The sequence below is a fragment of the Hypanus sabinus genome, chromosome 26, assembly GCF_030144855.1.
Source record: "Hypanus sabinus isolate sHypSab1 chromosome 26, sHypSab1.hap1, whole genome shotgun sequence".
In the NCBI taxonomy this organism is placed as follows: Eukaryota; Metazoa; Chordata; class Chondrichthyes; order Myliobatiformes; family Dasyatidae; genus Hypanus; species Hypanus sabinus.
In genome coordinates, this window is record NC_082731.1 from 36,944,301 (window position 1) to 36,961,179 (window position 16,879).

At 43.9% G+C, this 16,879-nt stretch overlaps 1 protein-coding gene across 1 annotated transcript; it reads left to right on the plus strand.

Moving 5' to 3' along the window:
* The first annotated feature begins 2,552 nt into the window (after nucleotides 1-2,552).
* Nucleotides 2,553-2,873, plus strand: LOC132381743 (thioredoxin-like). The gene has a single exon (XM_059951315.1). The coding sequence runs from the start codon at nucleotides 2,553-2,555 to the stop codon at nucleotides 2,871-2,873; it is 321 nt and encodes a 106-aa protein (XP_059807298.1).
* The last annotated feature ends 14,006 nt before the right edge of the window (nucleotides 2,874-16,879 follow it).

Consider the following 16,879-nt stretch of genomic DNA (forward strand, 5'->3'; position numbering starts at 1 on the left):
TACAGAGAGAAGTAAACACACGTCTAGGACTAAAGCTCTCCACCAGGGCTGGAAGGCAAGGGGGAAGATGGCACAGTCAGAAGCTGGGGGGAGGGGAAGGAGTACAAGCTAAAAGGTGAGAGGTGAGACCAGGTGGGTGGGGGAGTGGGAATGAAGTGATAGGTGTGAAAAGGTAAAGGGCTGAGAGGAGAGAGTGGACCATCGGAGGGTGGAGGGGCACTAGGGGGAGATGAAGTGGTAAGGGGGGGGGGGCAGACTGGGGAAATGAAGAAGAGGGAAAGGGAAAGGGTGAAATAATGACCAGATGTTGGAGAAATCATGTGATCAGGCTAGCTAGACAGAATATAAGGAATTGCTCCTCCAACCTGAGGGCGGTGGAAGAGGAGGTCAAGTCAAGTCATTTTTATTGTCATTTCGACCATAACTGCTGGTACAGTACACAGTAAAAACGAAGCAACGTTTTTCAGGACCACGGTGTTACATGACACAGTACAAAAACTAGACTGAACTACATAAAAAAAAACAACAAAAAAAGCTACACTAGACTACAGGCCTACCCAGGACTGCATAAAGTGCACAAAACAGTGCAGGCATTACAATGAATAATAAACAGGACAATAGGGCAGTTAGTTGGTGTCAGTCCGGGCTCTGGGTAGTGAGGAGTCTGATAGCCTGGGGGAAGAAACGTGCAGACTGTCGTGGACCGGCGCATGGGAACGGAGGCAGGGATCGAAATGGTTGGCCACCGGGATACCCTGCCGTCTTGCGGACAGAGCGAAGATGCTTGACGAAGTGGTCCCCCCGCCCCCAGTGTTCCGGACGTCAGGTCTCCCCAGTATCGAGGAGGCCGTATCGGAAGCACCTCACAGCAGGATGTAACTTAACCGAGAACATCAGCCCTTCAATGCGGTGCTCCTGGGCTCAGTGATTTACTTGTCTCCTGTTTGATTCCGCTAACTATTTGGAATGTAGTCTATCTTGGGACGGCTAAGCATAGAATGGGAAACCAAAAATACCCTCATTCAATCAAACGCATAACGTAGAGTTTACAGTTGCCTCTTTGGCTCCCTGACCCGGTTCCACTCTGGCCCAGGTCCGGACTAAAACAATGCCAGACCGCACGGTCAAGTCACTCAGTCCAAGACGTACAAACACGCTGGATGAACTCAGCAGGTCGGGCAGTCGACGTTCCGGGCCGAGACCCTTCGTCAGGACAGTCGTTTAGTTAAACGGTTGCAACCTTACCAGTTCTATTTCAGGTTATGCTTACCTTCCAGATATCGCTCATTCCTATGACGTGGGCAGTCACGGCTGCATGTGACCCTAATCGGGGTGGGGGTGGGGGTGTGGGGGGGGGCTTGAGTAGGTGCTACATCCTGCCCAAGGGTGACCTGCGGGCCAGCGGACGGAAGCAGCGCCTTAGCACCTTTGGGAGAAATGTATCTCCACCCCGACACCCATTCCAGATATCATCCGGTCTATTCAGTCCTCCTCCTGCCGGTTACACCTCTCCCAGGCCCTTCCTGCTTAAAATCATATTCATCCTCTGAACTAACGAACCGCCCAGTCCGTGGGGAAGTTACAATCCCAGTGGAATTTATTTGCAGTGAGTTCAATGTCCTTTCTATCTGTCTCTCTATCTTTATCTCTCTATATCCACCTCCCGCTATCTCTATCTGTCTCTATCTCTATTCACCTATCTAGCTATCTATCTATCCGACGACTTCAGGATACCCGTGCGGAAGAGTTTTCAAACTGAAAAAGCCGCTGTATTGGGGCAATTTCACACTTTTCACCTCAGAAGTCCGGGTCCGTTGGTACGAACAAGCATCAGGACGTCTTCTGGGCCTTGTCACGCCCTTCTCTCGCCACAGAACCTGGCAGTACGGCATTCCTGGCCGTTGGACCTGACTGTAGGTCATTCATCCGCCGGAAACCCTTGGCTAATCCGGGACAACTTACAATGACCCAATTTGATTATCGAAGTACGTAAGCCACCAAATACTACCCCGAGATTCCCTTCCTTGCAGGTGTCACAGTAGAGCGACAGAATCATAGGAAAAACGCACACAAAGACTGATAAATTGTGCAAATACAAAAAGAAACCGTAACAACAACTAATAAGTAAGTAAATGAATAAAACTGAGAAAATGAGCCGGAGTGTAAGGTTGTGGTGAGTGAAGTTGTCCACGCCGGATCCGGAGACTGATGGCTGACGGGTGCTAACTGTTCTGGCGTCCTCCACACTGACACGCCAAACACAGAGGGGTTAGCCATTCGCACCGGACGTACCGGAGTTAGAAATCCAGGGTAAAGCATTTTCCGAACTCGCTGCCGGAACGTGCCGTGCCACGCCGGGTTCCGAGCCCGAGAAGCGCGGCCGCCCTTGGGGGCAAGTCCAACCACCGGGGGTTCTTGCTGTTGGCTCAGAGTCGGGCTTGCTTTGCGTGACGCCACGGCACGTCACTATCGGCCAGGGGTTGCCAGAGGGCGGCCGGGGGCTCCGGGGGGGCGGGCGTGGACGCAGCTCACCGGGAGGCGGAGGCGGCAGCATGGTACTGAGACCCATCAGGACCCGGCGGCAATTCGCGACCTTGCTGGAGGAGGAAGAGGAGAACCTGGTCGTCTTCTTCTTCGCGGCGCGGTGGTGCAACAACTGCGCCAGCATCAAGCCCTTCCTCCGGATGAGATCGGACCAGCACCGCGACGTCATCTTCGCTGAGGTCGACGTGGATGAGTCGGAGGAGCTGGCCAGGGCAGTGGGCATCACCTGCATGCCCACTTTCCACTTCTACAGGTGCCAGGAGAAGGTTGGGGAGTTCTCCGGGACCAAGAGGGAGAAGTTGGATCGCCTGATATTGCAGTTGAAATGATGCCCAGAGCGTTTCGGGCTTAAAGAAAATGATTAAATGTTCCCGTCTTTCCCGTTTCCCATTTTTACTATTTTTCCTATCCAGCTTACGGGTGGGTGATCACGGCCGCATTAATTTTCCCCATAGCATTTCCTTCAACTCGCTCCCGATTCTAACAGGCACCTCCACCAGGACCGAGTAACCGACCGATCTGAGCGGAAAATCAGGGTCGCGGGGAGTAAGGAGGTCAGTTCGCGAGGTAGGAGTTTGTTGGGATCACATCCTGTGCAAAATGGGCGAAAGCCGCCCTCTACTCCAGGGACCGCTCGGTCAATGGTGGTGGTGGTGGGGGGGGGGGGTTAGTGGCATGTAAGAAAGTTTGGGAACCCCTGCACCAGTCCCCACTTCCTCCGTTCTTCTCACTGAAGCTAGTATCATAATTCCTAAAGGTTGCCACAGGCGATCCCGATCGCAGGTTAACATGTAAAACGTTTACGCCGGCTCCTGTGTTCGCTCGCTCATCTGGAAATTCCATTGGGCGGACAGTTTCCCTCCACGCCGCTCTGACACATTGGGAAATCATGTACTCTGCAGGTTACAGCAGTGGTTTGCCTTTGCCTTCTGCCGGGTGAGTTTAAAGACTCTTGGCAATGGTGACCAGGGCGGCTGAGTGCCTTGTCGTGCTCTTAGCTCTCCACCAACGAATTCCACAGATCCATCACTCTCCGGACAAAGAAATTCCTCCTCATCTCCAGTCTAAAAGGACACCCTCTGTTCTCAGGCTGTGTCCTCTGCTCCCGCCATAGGAAACATCCTACCCACATTTACTCTATCAAGGCCTTTCACCATTCAATAGGTTTCAATTCTTCTGAATTCCAGTGAGTACAGGCCCAGAGCCATCAAACACTTCATAACCCAAGTCATTCAATCCTGGGATCATTTTCCTGAGCCTCCTGCAAACCCTCTCCAGTTTCAGCACATCCTTTCTAAGATAAGGGGCCCAAAGCTGCTCACAATTCTCCAAGTGAGGCCTCACCAGTGCTTTGTAAAGTCTCAACATTATATCCTTGCTTTTATATTCTTGTCCTCTTGAAATGAATGCTAACATAACATTTTCTTTCCTCACCACAGACTCAATCTGCAAATAACCTTTAGTGAATCCCGCACAAGGACTCCCAAGTCACATTGCACCTCAGGTTTTTATTTTGCATCTCTCTCCATGTAGAAAATAGAGAACCCTTTAATATCTTCTACCAAAGTGTGTACACTTCCAATCACTGTGTTCCATCTGCCACTTCTTTACCCATCCTCCTAATCTAAGTCCTTTTGTAGCCTCTCTACTTCCTCAACACAACCTGCCACTTCACCTGTCTTCATATTGTCTGCAAACTTTGCAACAAAGTCATCAGTTCCATCACCCTTCTTTGCATTACCTGAGTTTAACCTTACTCTAGGATTTTTGTCTTTCAAGACAGCAAAAATCTATAATTTGCAGGTTTAGCACACTTACTTCAATTTTATAGTTGAAGACCAGTATAGATTTAGAATATCTAATGTCTTAGAAAGGATGTGCTGACATTGGAGAGGGTTCAAAGGAAGTTCATGAAAATTATTCCCGGATTGAAAGATTGAGGCGTGTGGAGAAGGGCAGGAGATTGAGGTTGAGAGGAAAAATGGATCAGCCATGCTTAAACAGTGGAGCAGACACGATGGGCCAAATGGCCTAATTCTGCTCCAATACCTCATGGTCTTAATGTCAGTTTTCTGGTCCCATGCATAGACTTGTTTCATTCTTTAGTGAATTCATTGTTTGGGTAATTCCAAAGAAGCTAAACGTCCCACAGTAAGAGACTTGTCAACATTCAAACCATTTTATTTCCTAAGTGGCAGGGGTTGGCAGAGAGGGGGCTTTAGCCTATTCTACGGCCTAATTAGTTTATTGGTCATCTATGTAGTTGATCAATCTCCATGGTGAAGGTTTTAATTGAACTAGACTCAATAAAGAGTTACAGCATACCAATTTTGTAAGTGTTACGTACCCCGTAACTGAGTGTCAGACCAGCAAAGATAGAAGTATCCGTTGGAGTCTGGTGTTACCAAAACTAAAGGTGTTTATTAGTAAACTACACAATACAATATCAAAAATGCAGATATACATATAAAACAAGTTAGCAGTAATAAACCTAAAAGTGTAGGAATAATAATAAGCAATAAAAAACAAGCTCTATTGATGTCTAGGGGTAAATGAGTTGTCATAGAAAAGTATAAAGTTCAGTTCATGCATGCTGAGGTAGTTATGGTTGTTGTATTGTAATCCTTGGAGAGAGAGAGATGTAACAGCTGCAGCAGGCAAACCTCCTGTTGCTTTCTTATTCCGTTGTATCGTTGTGGTCATTCAGCTATGACCCATCTGGTCTTCAGCTAGACCGTTCTTCTGTGGTGGACTCGTCACTCTGGCATGAGTGGATACACACACAAGTCCCCACCGGCCCTGCTGTCACACTGTGAGCTCTGTGACCGATCTCCTGATTCGGTCTCCGAAGCCCCCTGCTTCCTGTGGGTTCCCAACACTCGGTCAGTGTCCACTGGTGTGTCTGAAGGGTGTCTCCCCAGACCTGTCTTTTATCCTTACTAACGGGGTCTCAGCTATCCATCAACTCTGAATGACCGTGTCCATCAAATCAGGCCACTCCTGCTGTCTCCTGAGGAATGTTAATGAGCAAAGTAGAGTCCTTGTAGTGGAAGGAAAATAATCCAGGAAGAGTCAAAATACAATAAATCAACAGTCTCTCTCTCCCTCTTATCTGTAGCAGATGTTCCTGCCTCCGTGCTTCATCCCTCTCTCTCATTAGCAGCATAGCAACAGGAATAGTTCATAGTTCTCGGGGGGGGGGGAATGGTTAACTCTTCACCCCATTTCCATCAGGTCCATCACTCACAACATAAGAAAGAAGTACTTCTTGAGTGGTCAAGTCAAGTTTATGTATTCACATTCTGACTGTCCTCCAGCAGAAATTGCTTCAAAGATTTATTTTATAAACTCTACTTCTCACCTTGTGAAGTTATGGCCAAAGTTAAATGGCAAAGCATGGGCTCTAAGCTCTAGATCTGGAAACAGTTACTGTTAATAGGAACTATCCAGATAAGCAAGATAACTGGAAGAGAAAGCACATATCAATCTAGAAAACTCTGCCAATTTTTGTATTTATATAGATCCTTGTGCAATTTTTCAGTAGTAACCCCTCTGCAGCTCAAAGACATTAACTCCCCAACAGATTTTACCAACATGGATAATTAATCTATAATTGTCATGTGTGTTAAAACAGTACACATTGTTACGTATCCCGTAACTGGATCACTTACCAGCAAAGATAGAGAGGTCCGTTGAAGTCTGATGGTACTAATTTTAAAAGTCTTTATTTATAAAGAGGCACAAAGGTAAGGTTAATACAAACATTCAGATAATATACATCGTCAATACTCAATCTAAAGTTCGGGTATAGTAATAATCATCATTAAGAAATCATTCTATCGTTTGTCTAGGGGATAATATATTGTTCGGTGGAAATATAAAAGCCACTCAGAAGTCTGCAGGCTTCAGCCTTTTGGGGACTGCTGGGTTTCACTTGTTGGAAAGAGAGATTTGTGAGAAAAGAAACTTGCCCAGTCGTTTATGAAGCAAATCCATTGAATCGGGAACATTGGTTCCCCGTTGTTAGTTCGAAGTCCTTTTTGGTGTTATCAGCCACCCGCTCACCAGGCAAAGGAGAACGGAACGCACGTGGCTTTGAATGGCTTCCCGCTAGCACGGGAGCGATGAGCGATGGTGTGTCCTTCTGGTGCGTCGCTGGGGAACTGCCCACTGCAGCCCCCCTTTTATCCTTACTCACGGGGTCTCAGATGTCAGTCAGGTTGGGTTGATGCAATCTCTCCCCGTCACTCAGCCCACGTTGCCCTGAGGGCCTGCACGTAGTCCAATCCCCATTCCACAAAGGTGTCTCCAAGAGACAATGGCCGTTTTCCGTGGCTTTGTCTTGCTGAGGGGCCAGGCCACATTCCTTAAACCTTGAGGCTTCTCTCTCATTTCCTGAGTCCAAGACCCGAGTTAATAGCGATCTTGTGAGTCTCAAGAAGGAGGGGGCTGCGATCATAACAACATTAAGTGGGCCAAGTAGCGTGTTTCAAAGACTCCCTTTGACCTACAGCAGAGAGGTATCTTGATTCCTGTGGCCAAAGATCAATAAAAAATGTGCTAAATTAGGGCAGCAGTATCACAGCACTGAATATTATGCCTTTGTACTGAGATGAAGGAAACATTTTCTTTTTTTTTGTAATTTATTTTTTTATTAAAGTCATCAAACAAACATTTCCATAAGATGTATTTCAGACATTGTACCTATATATCATATAATCATATATATCACAAATCTCCACAAAGTATTAATCTGAGGTATACACTCATAGAAAAGAGGTCCCTCAGCTCATGATGCTGCGTCGGCGTTCTGACCTATTCCAAGATCAATCTAACTCCTTCCTACATAGCCCTCCATTTTCTTTCATTCATGTGCCTGTTTGAAAGTCTTTTAAATGTCCCTAGTGTATCTCCCTCTACCATCAACCCTGGCAGGGTGTGTCATATCACTGCGTAAAAAAATCTACTTCTGACATCCCCCTACATATAAGTCCTTAAGGCAGATGAGCAGAATTAAGCTACTTGGCCCATTCAGTCTGCTCCGCCATTTCACCATGGCTGATCCAATTTTCCTCTCAGCCCCAATCTTCTGCCTTCTCCCCGTATCCCTTCATGCCCAGACTATCAAGAATCTATCAACCTCTGCCTTAAATATACATAAAGACTTGGCTTCCACAATCTGTACATATATTTAAGGCAGAGGTTGATAAAATGATTAGTTAATTAGGATAAATTAATCATAATTAAAATAAATTTTCTTATGAAACCCAGGCCTGTGGCAATGAATTCCACAGATTCACCACTCTCTGGCTAAAGAAATTCCTCCTCATCTCCGTTCTAAAAGGACATCCCTCTATTCTGAGGCCGTGTCTCCTGGTCTTAGACTCTCCCACCATAGGAAACATCCTCCTCACATCCACTTTTTCGAGACCTTTCACCATTTGTTAGGTTTCAATGAGGTCACCTCTCATTCTTCCGAATTCTAGTGAATATAAGCCCTGAGCCAGCAAACACACCCCATATGAGATATTTTCTTATGTTCAAAAATGTTTGGCCACAGTAAGAAAATGTGGTTGAGACCTCGCATCTTGCAAGGAAATCAATAAGGTAGAATGGTGTGGAAGCCCAATTTATCAATTTAGTGAGATATAGTGTGGAATAGGCCCTTCTGGCCCTTTGAGCCATGCTGTCCAGCAATCCCCTGATTTAATCCTAGCCTAATTACAGGACAATTTACAACGACCAATCAACCTACCAACCGGTACGTCTTTGGACGGTGGGAGGAAATCGGGCACCCAGAAGAAACCCACTGGGTTAAGGGGAAAACGTACAGGCCGTGGCGGGAATTGAGCCCGATTGGCTGGTACTGTAAAACACTACACTCTAATTTAGACAGTATGATTGGCCCAAAGGGCCCCCATACTTAATACTCTATCATTACAAGCAATCTGGCACAAATCAAGATTGAACCTGATGTCTTACGGGTTCAAATTCTTCTCCTCCCACTTAGGCACCAAATGAACACCCACAAAATGCTGGACTAATTCCGTATCTGTGGAAAAGAATAAACCATTGATGTTTCAGGCCTATCAGGACTTCTTTACTCTTTTCTATAGACACTGCCTGGCCTTCTGAGTTCCTCCAGCATTTTGTGTCTGCTGCACTAGATTAACAGCATCTGCAGAGTTTCTTGTGTTTGGGAGGCACCATATTGACAAAATTAACAAAATCCCCAGTCTAGTTTTAACTTATAATTCAAAGTAACGACGTGCCAATTTTAAAAAAAGGAATAGTAGTCCAAAAAACAGCAAGAAATTCAAACTCGTAAATCTGATCTAGAAAGAGCCTAGTTGAGTGGTAGATGAGTCATGTGTATGATGGAAGACGTGAAGAATACCCGTTTCTTCTGTACATAACATTAGATAAGTAGAGCAAATAATGTGTTTCAAAGACTACATTTGACCTTCAACAGAGAGTTATCTTGTGACCAAAGATAAAGGAAAAAATAACCAGAGATAACCAGATAGTTAATCACCTATTGTGAATGCAGTTAATGTCCAATTGTCTAAATGTCACAAAGGTGAAGGACCGATGCACACCTCAACTTTTATAGAAAAATACACTTGTGTTTTTGTGACTACAAATGAAAAATATTCTGTAACTCTGGCTACAAATGGACAAACACGAGTCCAAGGAAACACGCACAAAATACTGTAGGAGCTCAGCAAACTAGGCAACATCTATGGAAACAACACACACAAAATGCTGGTGGAACGCAGCAGGCCAGGCCGCATCTATAGGAAGAAGTACAGTCAACATTTCGAGTTAGTCCTGACAAAGGGTCCCGGCCCAAAATGTTGACTGTACTTCTCCCTACAGATGCTGCCTGGCCTGCTGCGTTCCACCAGCATTTTGTGTGTGTTGCTTGAATTTCCAGCATCTGCAGATTTCCTCGATTTAACATCTATGGAAAAATGTTTCGGGCTGAGACCCTTCTTCAAGACTGAGAAGGTGGGGTGGGGAGAGGTGCCCGAATAAAAAGGTGGGGGAGGGAAAAGAGGTTAGCTGGAGGGTGAGAGGTGAAGCCAGGTGGGTGGGAAAGGTCAAGGGCTGGAGATGTAGGAATCTTATAGGAGAGGACAGTGGACTGTAGGAGAAAGGGAAGGAGGAGGGAACACAGGGGTAACTAATAGGCAGGTGAGAAGAAGTAAAAGTTCAGAGTGAGGAATAGAGGAAGGGTTGGGGAGTGTTAATTTGTTTATTGGAAGGAGAAATCAATATGAATAGGGTTAGAGGCTACCCAGACGGAATATAAAGTGTTGTTCCTCCACCCTGAGGGTGGCCTCATCTGAGCACAAGAGGAAGCAATGGGCCAACATGTCAGAATGGGAATTAAAGTATTTGACCACTGGGAAGCTCCACTTGTGGCAGATGGAGTTGAGGTTAACAACATTCTGTAATCAGAATCTACCCACGATAACCTTGTTCATTTGTTTCCTCCTGGCTGAGTTTCTTGAGGCTAAATTAGTCAGTGCTGTTCTAATCAATCCAAAGTTCCCAGCTGAAGTAGTTTTATTTCAACAATGAAGGCAAGTTAAAAGTTAAGGTGTGCATGGGACCGTCACATTTCAAAGTTCAAATTTATTATCAAAGTTAATATATGTCACCATATACAAGCCTGAGATTTGTTTCCCTGTGGGCATACTCAATAGTCTACAGAATAATAACCATAACTATCAAAGAAAGACTGCCAAACTTGGGTATTCAACTGGAGTGCATAAGACAATAAACTGTTCAAATACAAAAAGAAAGGAATAATAATAATAAATAAATATCAAGAAGATGAGATGAAGGTTCATTGAAAGTGAATCATTGGTTCTGGGAATGTTTCACTGATGAGGCAAGTGAAGTTGAGTGCTGTTATATCCTTTGGTTCAAGAGCCCGTAGCATGAGGGGTAGTAATTGTTCTTGAACCTCATGTTGCGAGTCCTAAGGCACCTGTACCTTCTTCCTGATGGCAGTAGCATGGAGTGAGCATGCCCTGTGTGGTTCATTTTTAAAATCTTTTTATTAATACATAATCTTCTACAACTATAGAATAATACAAAGTGTCAACTAATTAATATGTACACAATTAATAGAGCTGAAGAAAAAAACTAATAATATATAAAAATGAAAAAAAATTATATCGAAAAAAGGAGAAAAAAAGAACCCCATCTGAGAAAAAAATACCCCATTAACTACAAAAAAACCCCATTAGGAATCAACCCCCGGAAGCAATACGTTTAATGATCATCTAAATATATAGAAAAAAATTCATCAACCACCAGTTCACATTTTTTTTTAAAAGATGATAAAATTGGAAGGAAACCATACAGAATAATTCAAATTAAATGGTAATATTTGGCAAAAGAGATCCATCTTCTCTCAAAATCAAATCGAGGTTCAAAAGTTCTACTTCTAATTTTTTCCAAGCTGAGACATAACATTACTTGATAAAACCATTCAATTAATGTAGGGGAAGTGATATCTTCCCATTTTAATAAAATAGCCCTTTTTGCCAACTATGTAATAAATGCAATTACACGTTGATCTGAAGATGAAATGTCCTGAGTATGATGCGGAATTATTCCAAATAGAACAGTTAATCTATTAGGTTGTAAATTAATTTTCAAAGCTTTAGAGGTTGTAGAAAATAAAGATTTCCAAAGCAATTTTAATGAAGAACACGACCAGAACTTATGTGACAAAGTAGCTACTTCAGTTTTACATCTATCACAATAATTATCTACACCAGGAAATATTTTAGATAGCTTTGTTAAATAGTAATGATGGACAATTTTAAATTGAATTAGACAGTGATTGGCACATATAGAAGAAGAATTTACATTTTTCAAAATTTGAACCCTATCTTCATTCACAAAGGTCTCCCAAATTTCTCTCTCCCAATCTTGTTTAATCTTTAGTGATAGTTCTGTTTGTCCTGTGTGGTTCCATTCAAGGGAAAATTGTATAATTGGAGGAGTTAAAACAACAGCTATAGATTCAGATTCAGTTTATTGTCATTTAGAAACCACAAATACAATGCAGTTAAAAAATGAGACAATGTTCCCCCAGAATGATATCACAAAAGCCTATGACAAAACAGACTACACCAGAAAATCCACATAACGTTTGGCAATCCCCGATCCAGAGTCCGGAGAGGCTGCTGCGTATTAATATCACGCTACCGTCTAGCGTGTTCCGCGGAAAGGAGCTCCAAATCCACCAGACAAACAAGAACAAAAACTAAAGCTACAAGACCCGCACAAAACCACATAATTACAACACACAACAGTGCAAACAATAGCATAATAGATTTAAAAAAACATACTATGGGCACAGTAAAAATAGTCCAAGATGTTAAAGGACTGTAAGTTCAAAAGAAATCACCACAGTTTCCACAAGTCCCCAGGGTCCCGACAGACTCGCCATCCCACGCCGGCAGCAGAAGGGAGTACCCCCGCTATGGACTTACACAGCGCCGCCCGACTCAGCCTTGCAGACGCAGCACACAATGAAAGCGACCTGAGTCCGTCGAAAGGACTCCGAGTCCGTCGAACCTCCGAGCCAACGACCGTCCCCTCCGGCACAGCTTCTCCGAGCACCATCCTCTGCCGAGCGTATTAAGCCGGCCCCGCCAACGGCCATTGGCAACGCAACCCCGAGGACTGGGGGCCTGTTCTTCCCAGCAGAGACCCGGACCTCACAGCAGCAGCAGCGAAGAAGAAGGTCTTCCTGGAGATTTCCCGATGTTCCTCCGTGCTCCCACGTCTGTTTTCAATCGATTATGATTGTGCACGGCACCCCGCTTCACAAATAACAGGTTATCAGCTCCAGAGTGGCCGCTGCAAGCGGCGTCGCGCCGCCATCTTGGACTTTGTAATAGGAAGGATGAGATATCAGTAACAAGAATTCTGACACAGATAAACCAGATCAACCTGTAAGATTGCTCCTAACATTCAAAGTTGAAATTTACAATCAAAGTTGTCTCTACCATTCACCTCCTGCATGATGGTGGTAGCAAGGAGGGTCAAATGCAGGAAGGTGGCACTGAGCCGTTTTCTGTTCTCAGGCCTCAACACTTCAATCAGGGCTGACTAATGGAGCAGAGCATGGGTCCAATTTCCACCTTTTCAACTGTCCATTGAATAGCAAAGGATTCAAAGGGTATTCCAATAAAAACATCATCAAACAAACTTTGACATCATGTGGAGATTTGGCCATCACGTCCCATTCAGCTAGGTCTTTGACATATACAGTGACAGATTACAATAAACTCAGAGTGGATCAAATTATAAGTCAAATTATAAATTATAAATCAAATTATTACTTGTCAGGGAAAGTCTATCTTTGTATGTTAAGTCGACGGTAGGTAGTTTCAATCATACAGCTCAAATCTGATCAATTTTACACATTTACAGAGTCCAGTCATTCATCAAGTTCATGCCAGTTCTCACTGATTAAAGTGTTGAGGAAAATGCGTGAGGATGAGAGCAGAAGACGAGTGGGTGTTCAGTGCTGTCTGCCTGCATTTGACTCTTCTTGCTACCACCATCACTCCCTCACTCCCTCTTGCTCACCGCAGCTGCCTGCGTGTGACTGTTCTCTTGCTGCTCCTGGAAGAGGATGCTCGCTGTTGCTGGAGGGAAGTGCCTGCGTTTGGCGGGAGTCCGGAGTCTTGGGCATGCTGTAAACAACACGGTTTGTAAATTGGATGCTGTAGTTCAGGTCATAACGTGTTTCTGTTTTCTGGCCACTTCCGTTTTATTGCTCGTTTGTGCTATTTTGATCAGGGCAGACTGGCTCTGCGGCCGGCAGTCAATGAATGACACAGCGCTCAATTGAACCGCACTGAACTAAACTGAACATTCCTGGACTCTTGCAATTTCTTTGTGGTTTGATTTTTTTATATTCTGTGTTTTTCCACTCACTTTTTGCCATTTGTGCGATTTCTTCCTTTTTTTCCTCATTGGGGGTTCGATGCTTTTCTTTGTTTTTCATTTTGGAAGGTGACTCTCAGGGTTATATACTACATACACACTTTAATATTAAATGTACTTTGAATCTTGAGATGCCAGTTCATAGGAAGAGAGGGCATGAAGTCATATTGAAAAAGAGAGGACCCATTAAAAAATCAGCTAACAAATTGGATTGTTAGCACCTTAGGATCAATGGTGCAGTGACATGATGAGTCTAGAGAGGGAACAGAGATTAGAGAAAACTTAAAGTTCAGGACAAATGGACTGGAAAGGAACCAGAGTCGCATTTGAGCTCAGTTAATGAGGCAAGGAAATAGCAGAGAAAACTGTAGTGTGACAACATTTCTTGTGAGGGCAGAGGGGACATGGGAGTGAGTTTAAAGTGTTTTGTAATGAAGCCAGTGGTTATTGTGAAATGAAGTGTCAACTACACTGTATGATCTACAGATGTGTGCTGGAGAGCATTCCGACATCACCTGACACGGAGGCTCTGATGCACAGGATGGCAAAAGGCTGCTGAGGGTTATAGACCAGGGCAGTTCTGTCATCCTTAGTGTGTACAACCCTCCCACCATCAACTTTGAGAGGCAAGTGACTCCATACCGTCCAGCATATGCCCTCTACCAGTGGGGAGGAGCCTGAAGTGCTGTCCTCAATGATTTAGGAACAGTGTCTTCCTTTCCGCCGACAGTCCATGAACCCATGAACACTGCCTCATTTTCCTTCTTATGTTGATTCCACTTTGTCTCACTTATAGACTCTGTGTCTGTCTCCCAAGTAAATATAGATGCAAAGAATTCATGTAAGATCTCCCCTGTCTGTTTTGTCTCCATACATGGATTATCGTTCTGGACTTCCTGAAGACCAATTTTGCCCCTTGGTCTTTTGCTCTGAACATATCTGCAGTCCCTTAGGATTCCTCTTCACCTTGTCTCCCAGGGCAACTTCCTGCCTTCTTTTAGCCCTACTGATTTCTTTAAGTGTCCTCTTGCATTTCTTGCACTCCATCCACACCCCGTTTGTTCCTACCTGCCTACACCTGCTATGCATCTGCATTATTCTCTTAACCAAGACCTCAAGGTTCTCTACACTTGTTATCTTTACCTTTTATTCTGACAGGCACATAGAAGCTTTGTAGTCTCAAAATTTTGGTTTTGATGCCCTCTCACTTACCAAGTACCCTTTTGTCAGGAAACAGCCTGAACCAAATCCACACTTGCCAGATCATTTGTGATACCATCAAAATTGTCCCTTCTCCAAATGTAGAATCCGATCCCACAGCCCAGACCTTTCTTTTTGCATATTTACTTGGAAACCAATGGCATTGTGGGCACTAGATCCCATCATTGAAATACTTCACTCCTTCACTCAACCTATCATTAAAATGTTCCTACAACCTATGGACTCACTTTCAAGGACTCTTCATCTTAGAGTTATAGAGAAGAACACACAGAAATAGGCCCTTCAGCCCATTTAGTCCATGCCAAAACCATTTAAACTGCCTTCTACCATCAATGCATCGGGACCATAGCCCTCCTATCCATGTACCTATCCTAACTTCCCACAACCTATGGACTCACTTTTAAGGACCTCTTTCTCTAACATTCTTGATATTTACTGCTTGCTAGTTTATTTATTATTTATTTTCTTTTTTTGCATTTGCACAGGTTGTTGTCTCTTGCACATTGGACGGGGTGGGCATTATTTGATTCCATTGTATTTACTGTCAATGCCCGCAAGAAAAAAAAGAACCTTGGGATTGTATGTGGTGACATGCATATACTCTGATAATAAATTTTCATTTCATTTTTAATCTTTTTTATTGATTTAAAAATATATAAAGACAAATACAAATCAGGGGAGAAGTTATATCAAGTACATATTCCAATGGAAGTACAAACAACCAAAAAGGAGTGTACACTATCAAAATCATATATGGTATAATATTGAGCTAGTATATAAAAGGACCCCCAACTCCTCTTAATAATTTAGAAAAAAGATCAAAAATTGCCATTATTCAGAAAAGAAACCCCACTATTCTAACATAAAACAGAAAAAAAGAAGACTGGGTATTCCATTTGAGGATATATCTCCAAAAAAAGGGGGGGGGGGGAAGTCCTTCCGGTCAAATCTGAAAAGTCACTGAGAAGAAGAAAAAAGATTACCTAAAAAAGTTTAAAAAAAGAGAAAATTTAAGTTATATGAAAATATTGAATGAAAGGTCACCAGGTTTGCTCAAATTTAAAAGGTGTATCAAACATCCGACTTCTAATTTTCTCCAAGCTTAAACACGATATAATGGAGGAGAGCCAGAAAAAAACAATAGGTGGATGAGGATCTTTCCAATACAACAAAATAGCTCCCTCAGCCAATAAAGTTGAAAAAGCTATAATACCCTGAGCAGAAGCAGAAGCATTTTGATCCCAAAAATTGCCATAAGTGAATTAGGTTGTAGGTCCAAATCTATGACTTTGGTTAATGCTCTAAAAACATCTCTCCAAAACTTAATTAATTTTATACAAGACCAAAACATATGAGTTAAGGTAGCCACCTCAGCATTACATCTGTCACAGGTGGGATTTATATTAGAAAAAATAGGCACTAGTGACATGCATATACTCTGATAATAAATTTCACTTCAAACTTAGTACATGGTGACATACGTCTGGCTTTGATAATAAATTTGCTTTGAACTTTGAAACTTGAACAACCACACAGCCTAACATTTCTAACTTTTTGCACCTTATTGTCGGCAGCCCAGGAAAAGTCGCGCACTTTAATAACAAGCTGAACAACTTGCCCCACCACCTAGATGGTGGGTGTCAGCCTCAGACTATCTGTAATACCCCTGGGCAAGTTAAGATACTTTGCTTCAGAATAATAGTTTTTTTTAATAAAAGGCAAGACTTCATATTCCCATGAATTAAATTTAATTGGCCACATGCTTTCGAATGACATTTTCGGGCGGTTTAATTTACCTCCTGAGTCTGACGCCTCACCTTAGCGACCATCACTACAACGCATACCGACGCGGTAACCACGGCAACGGGCTACGTCACGCTGCCCCGGCGGAAGTCGCAGGATAGCGGGCGCGCATGCGTAGGGCCCCGCCGGCCTTTCCCGCCCGCCCGGCGTCCCGGGCCGGTAGACTGACCGGCGTCGCTTGGCGTCTCAGCCGACTAACTTCGACCTCCTGACAATTCTGGACGCTGAAGCCAATCTGAAGCGCAGCTGATTTTGGCGGAGGATGGAAATCCTGGGCAACAGACACTCAACATGCTGGAGGGACTCAGCCTCTCTGGAGCGGGAATTA

Bases quoted from the DNA above. Each gene is read 5' to 3' on its own strand.
- LOC132381743 (XM_059951315.1), top strand. From the start codon at position 2,553: ATGGTACTGAGACCCATCAGGACCCGGCGGCAATTCGCGACCTTGCTG.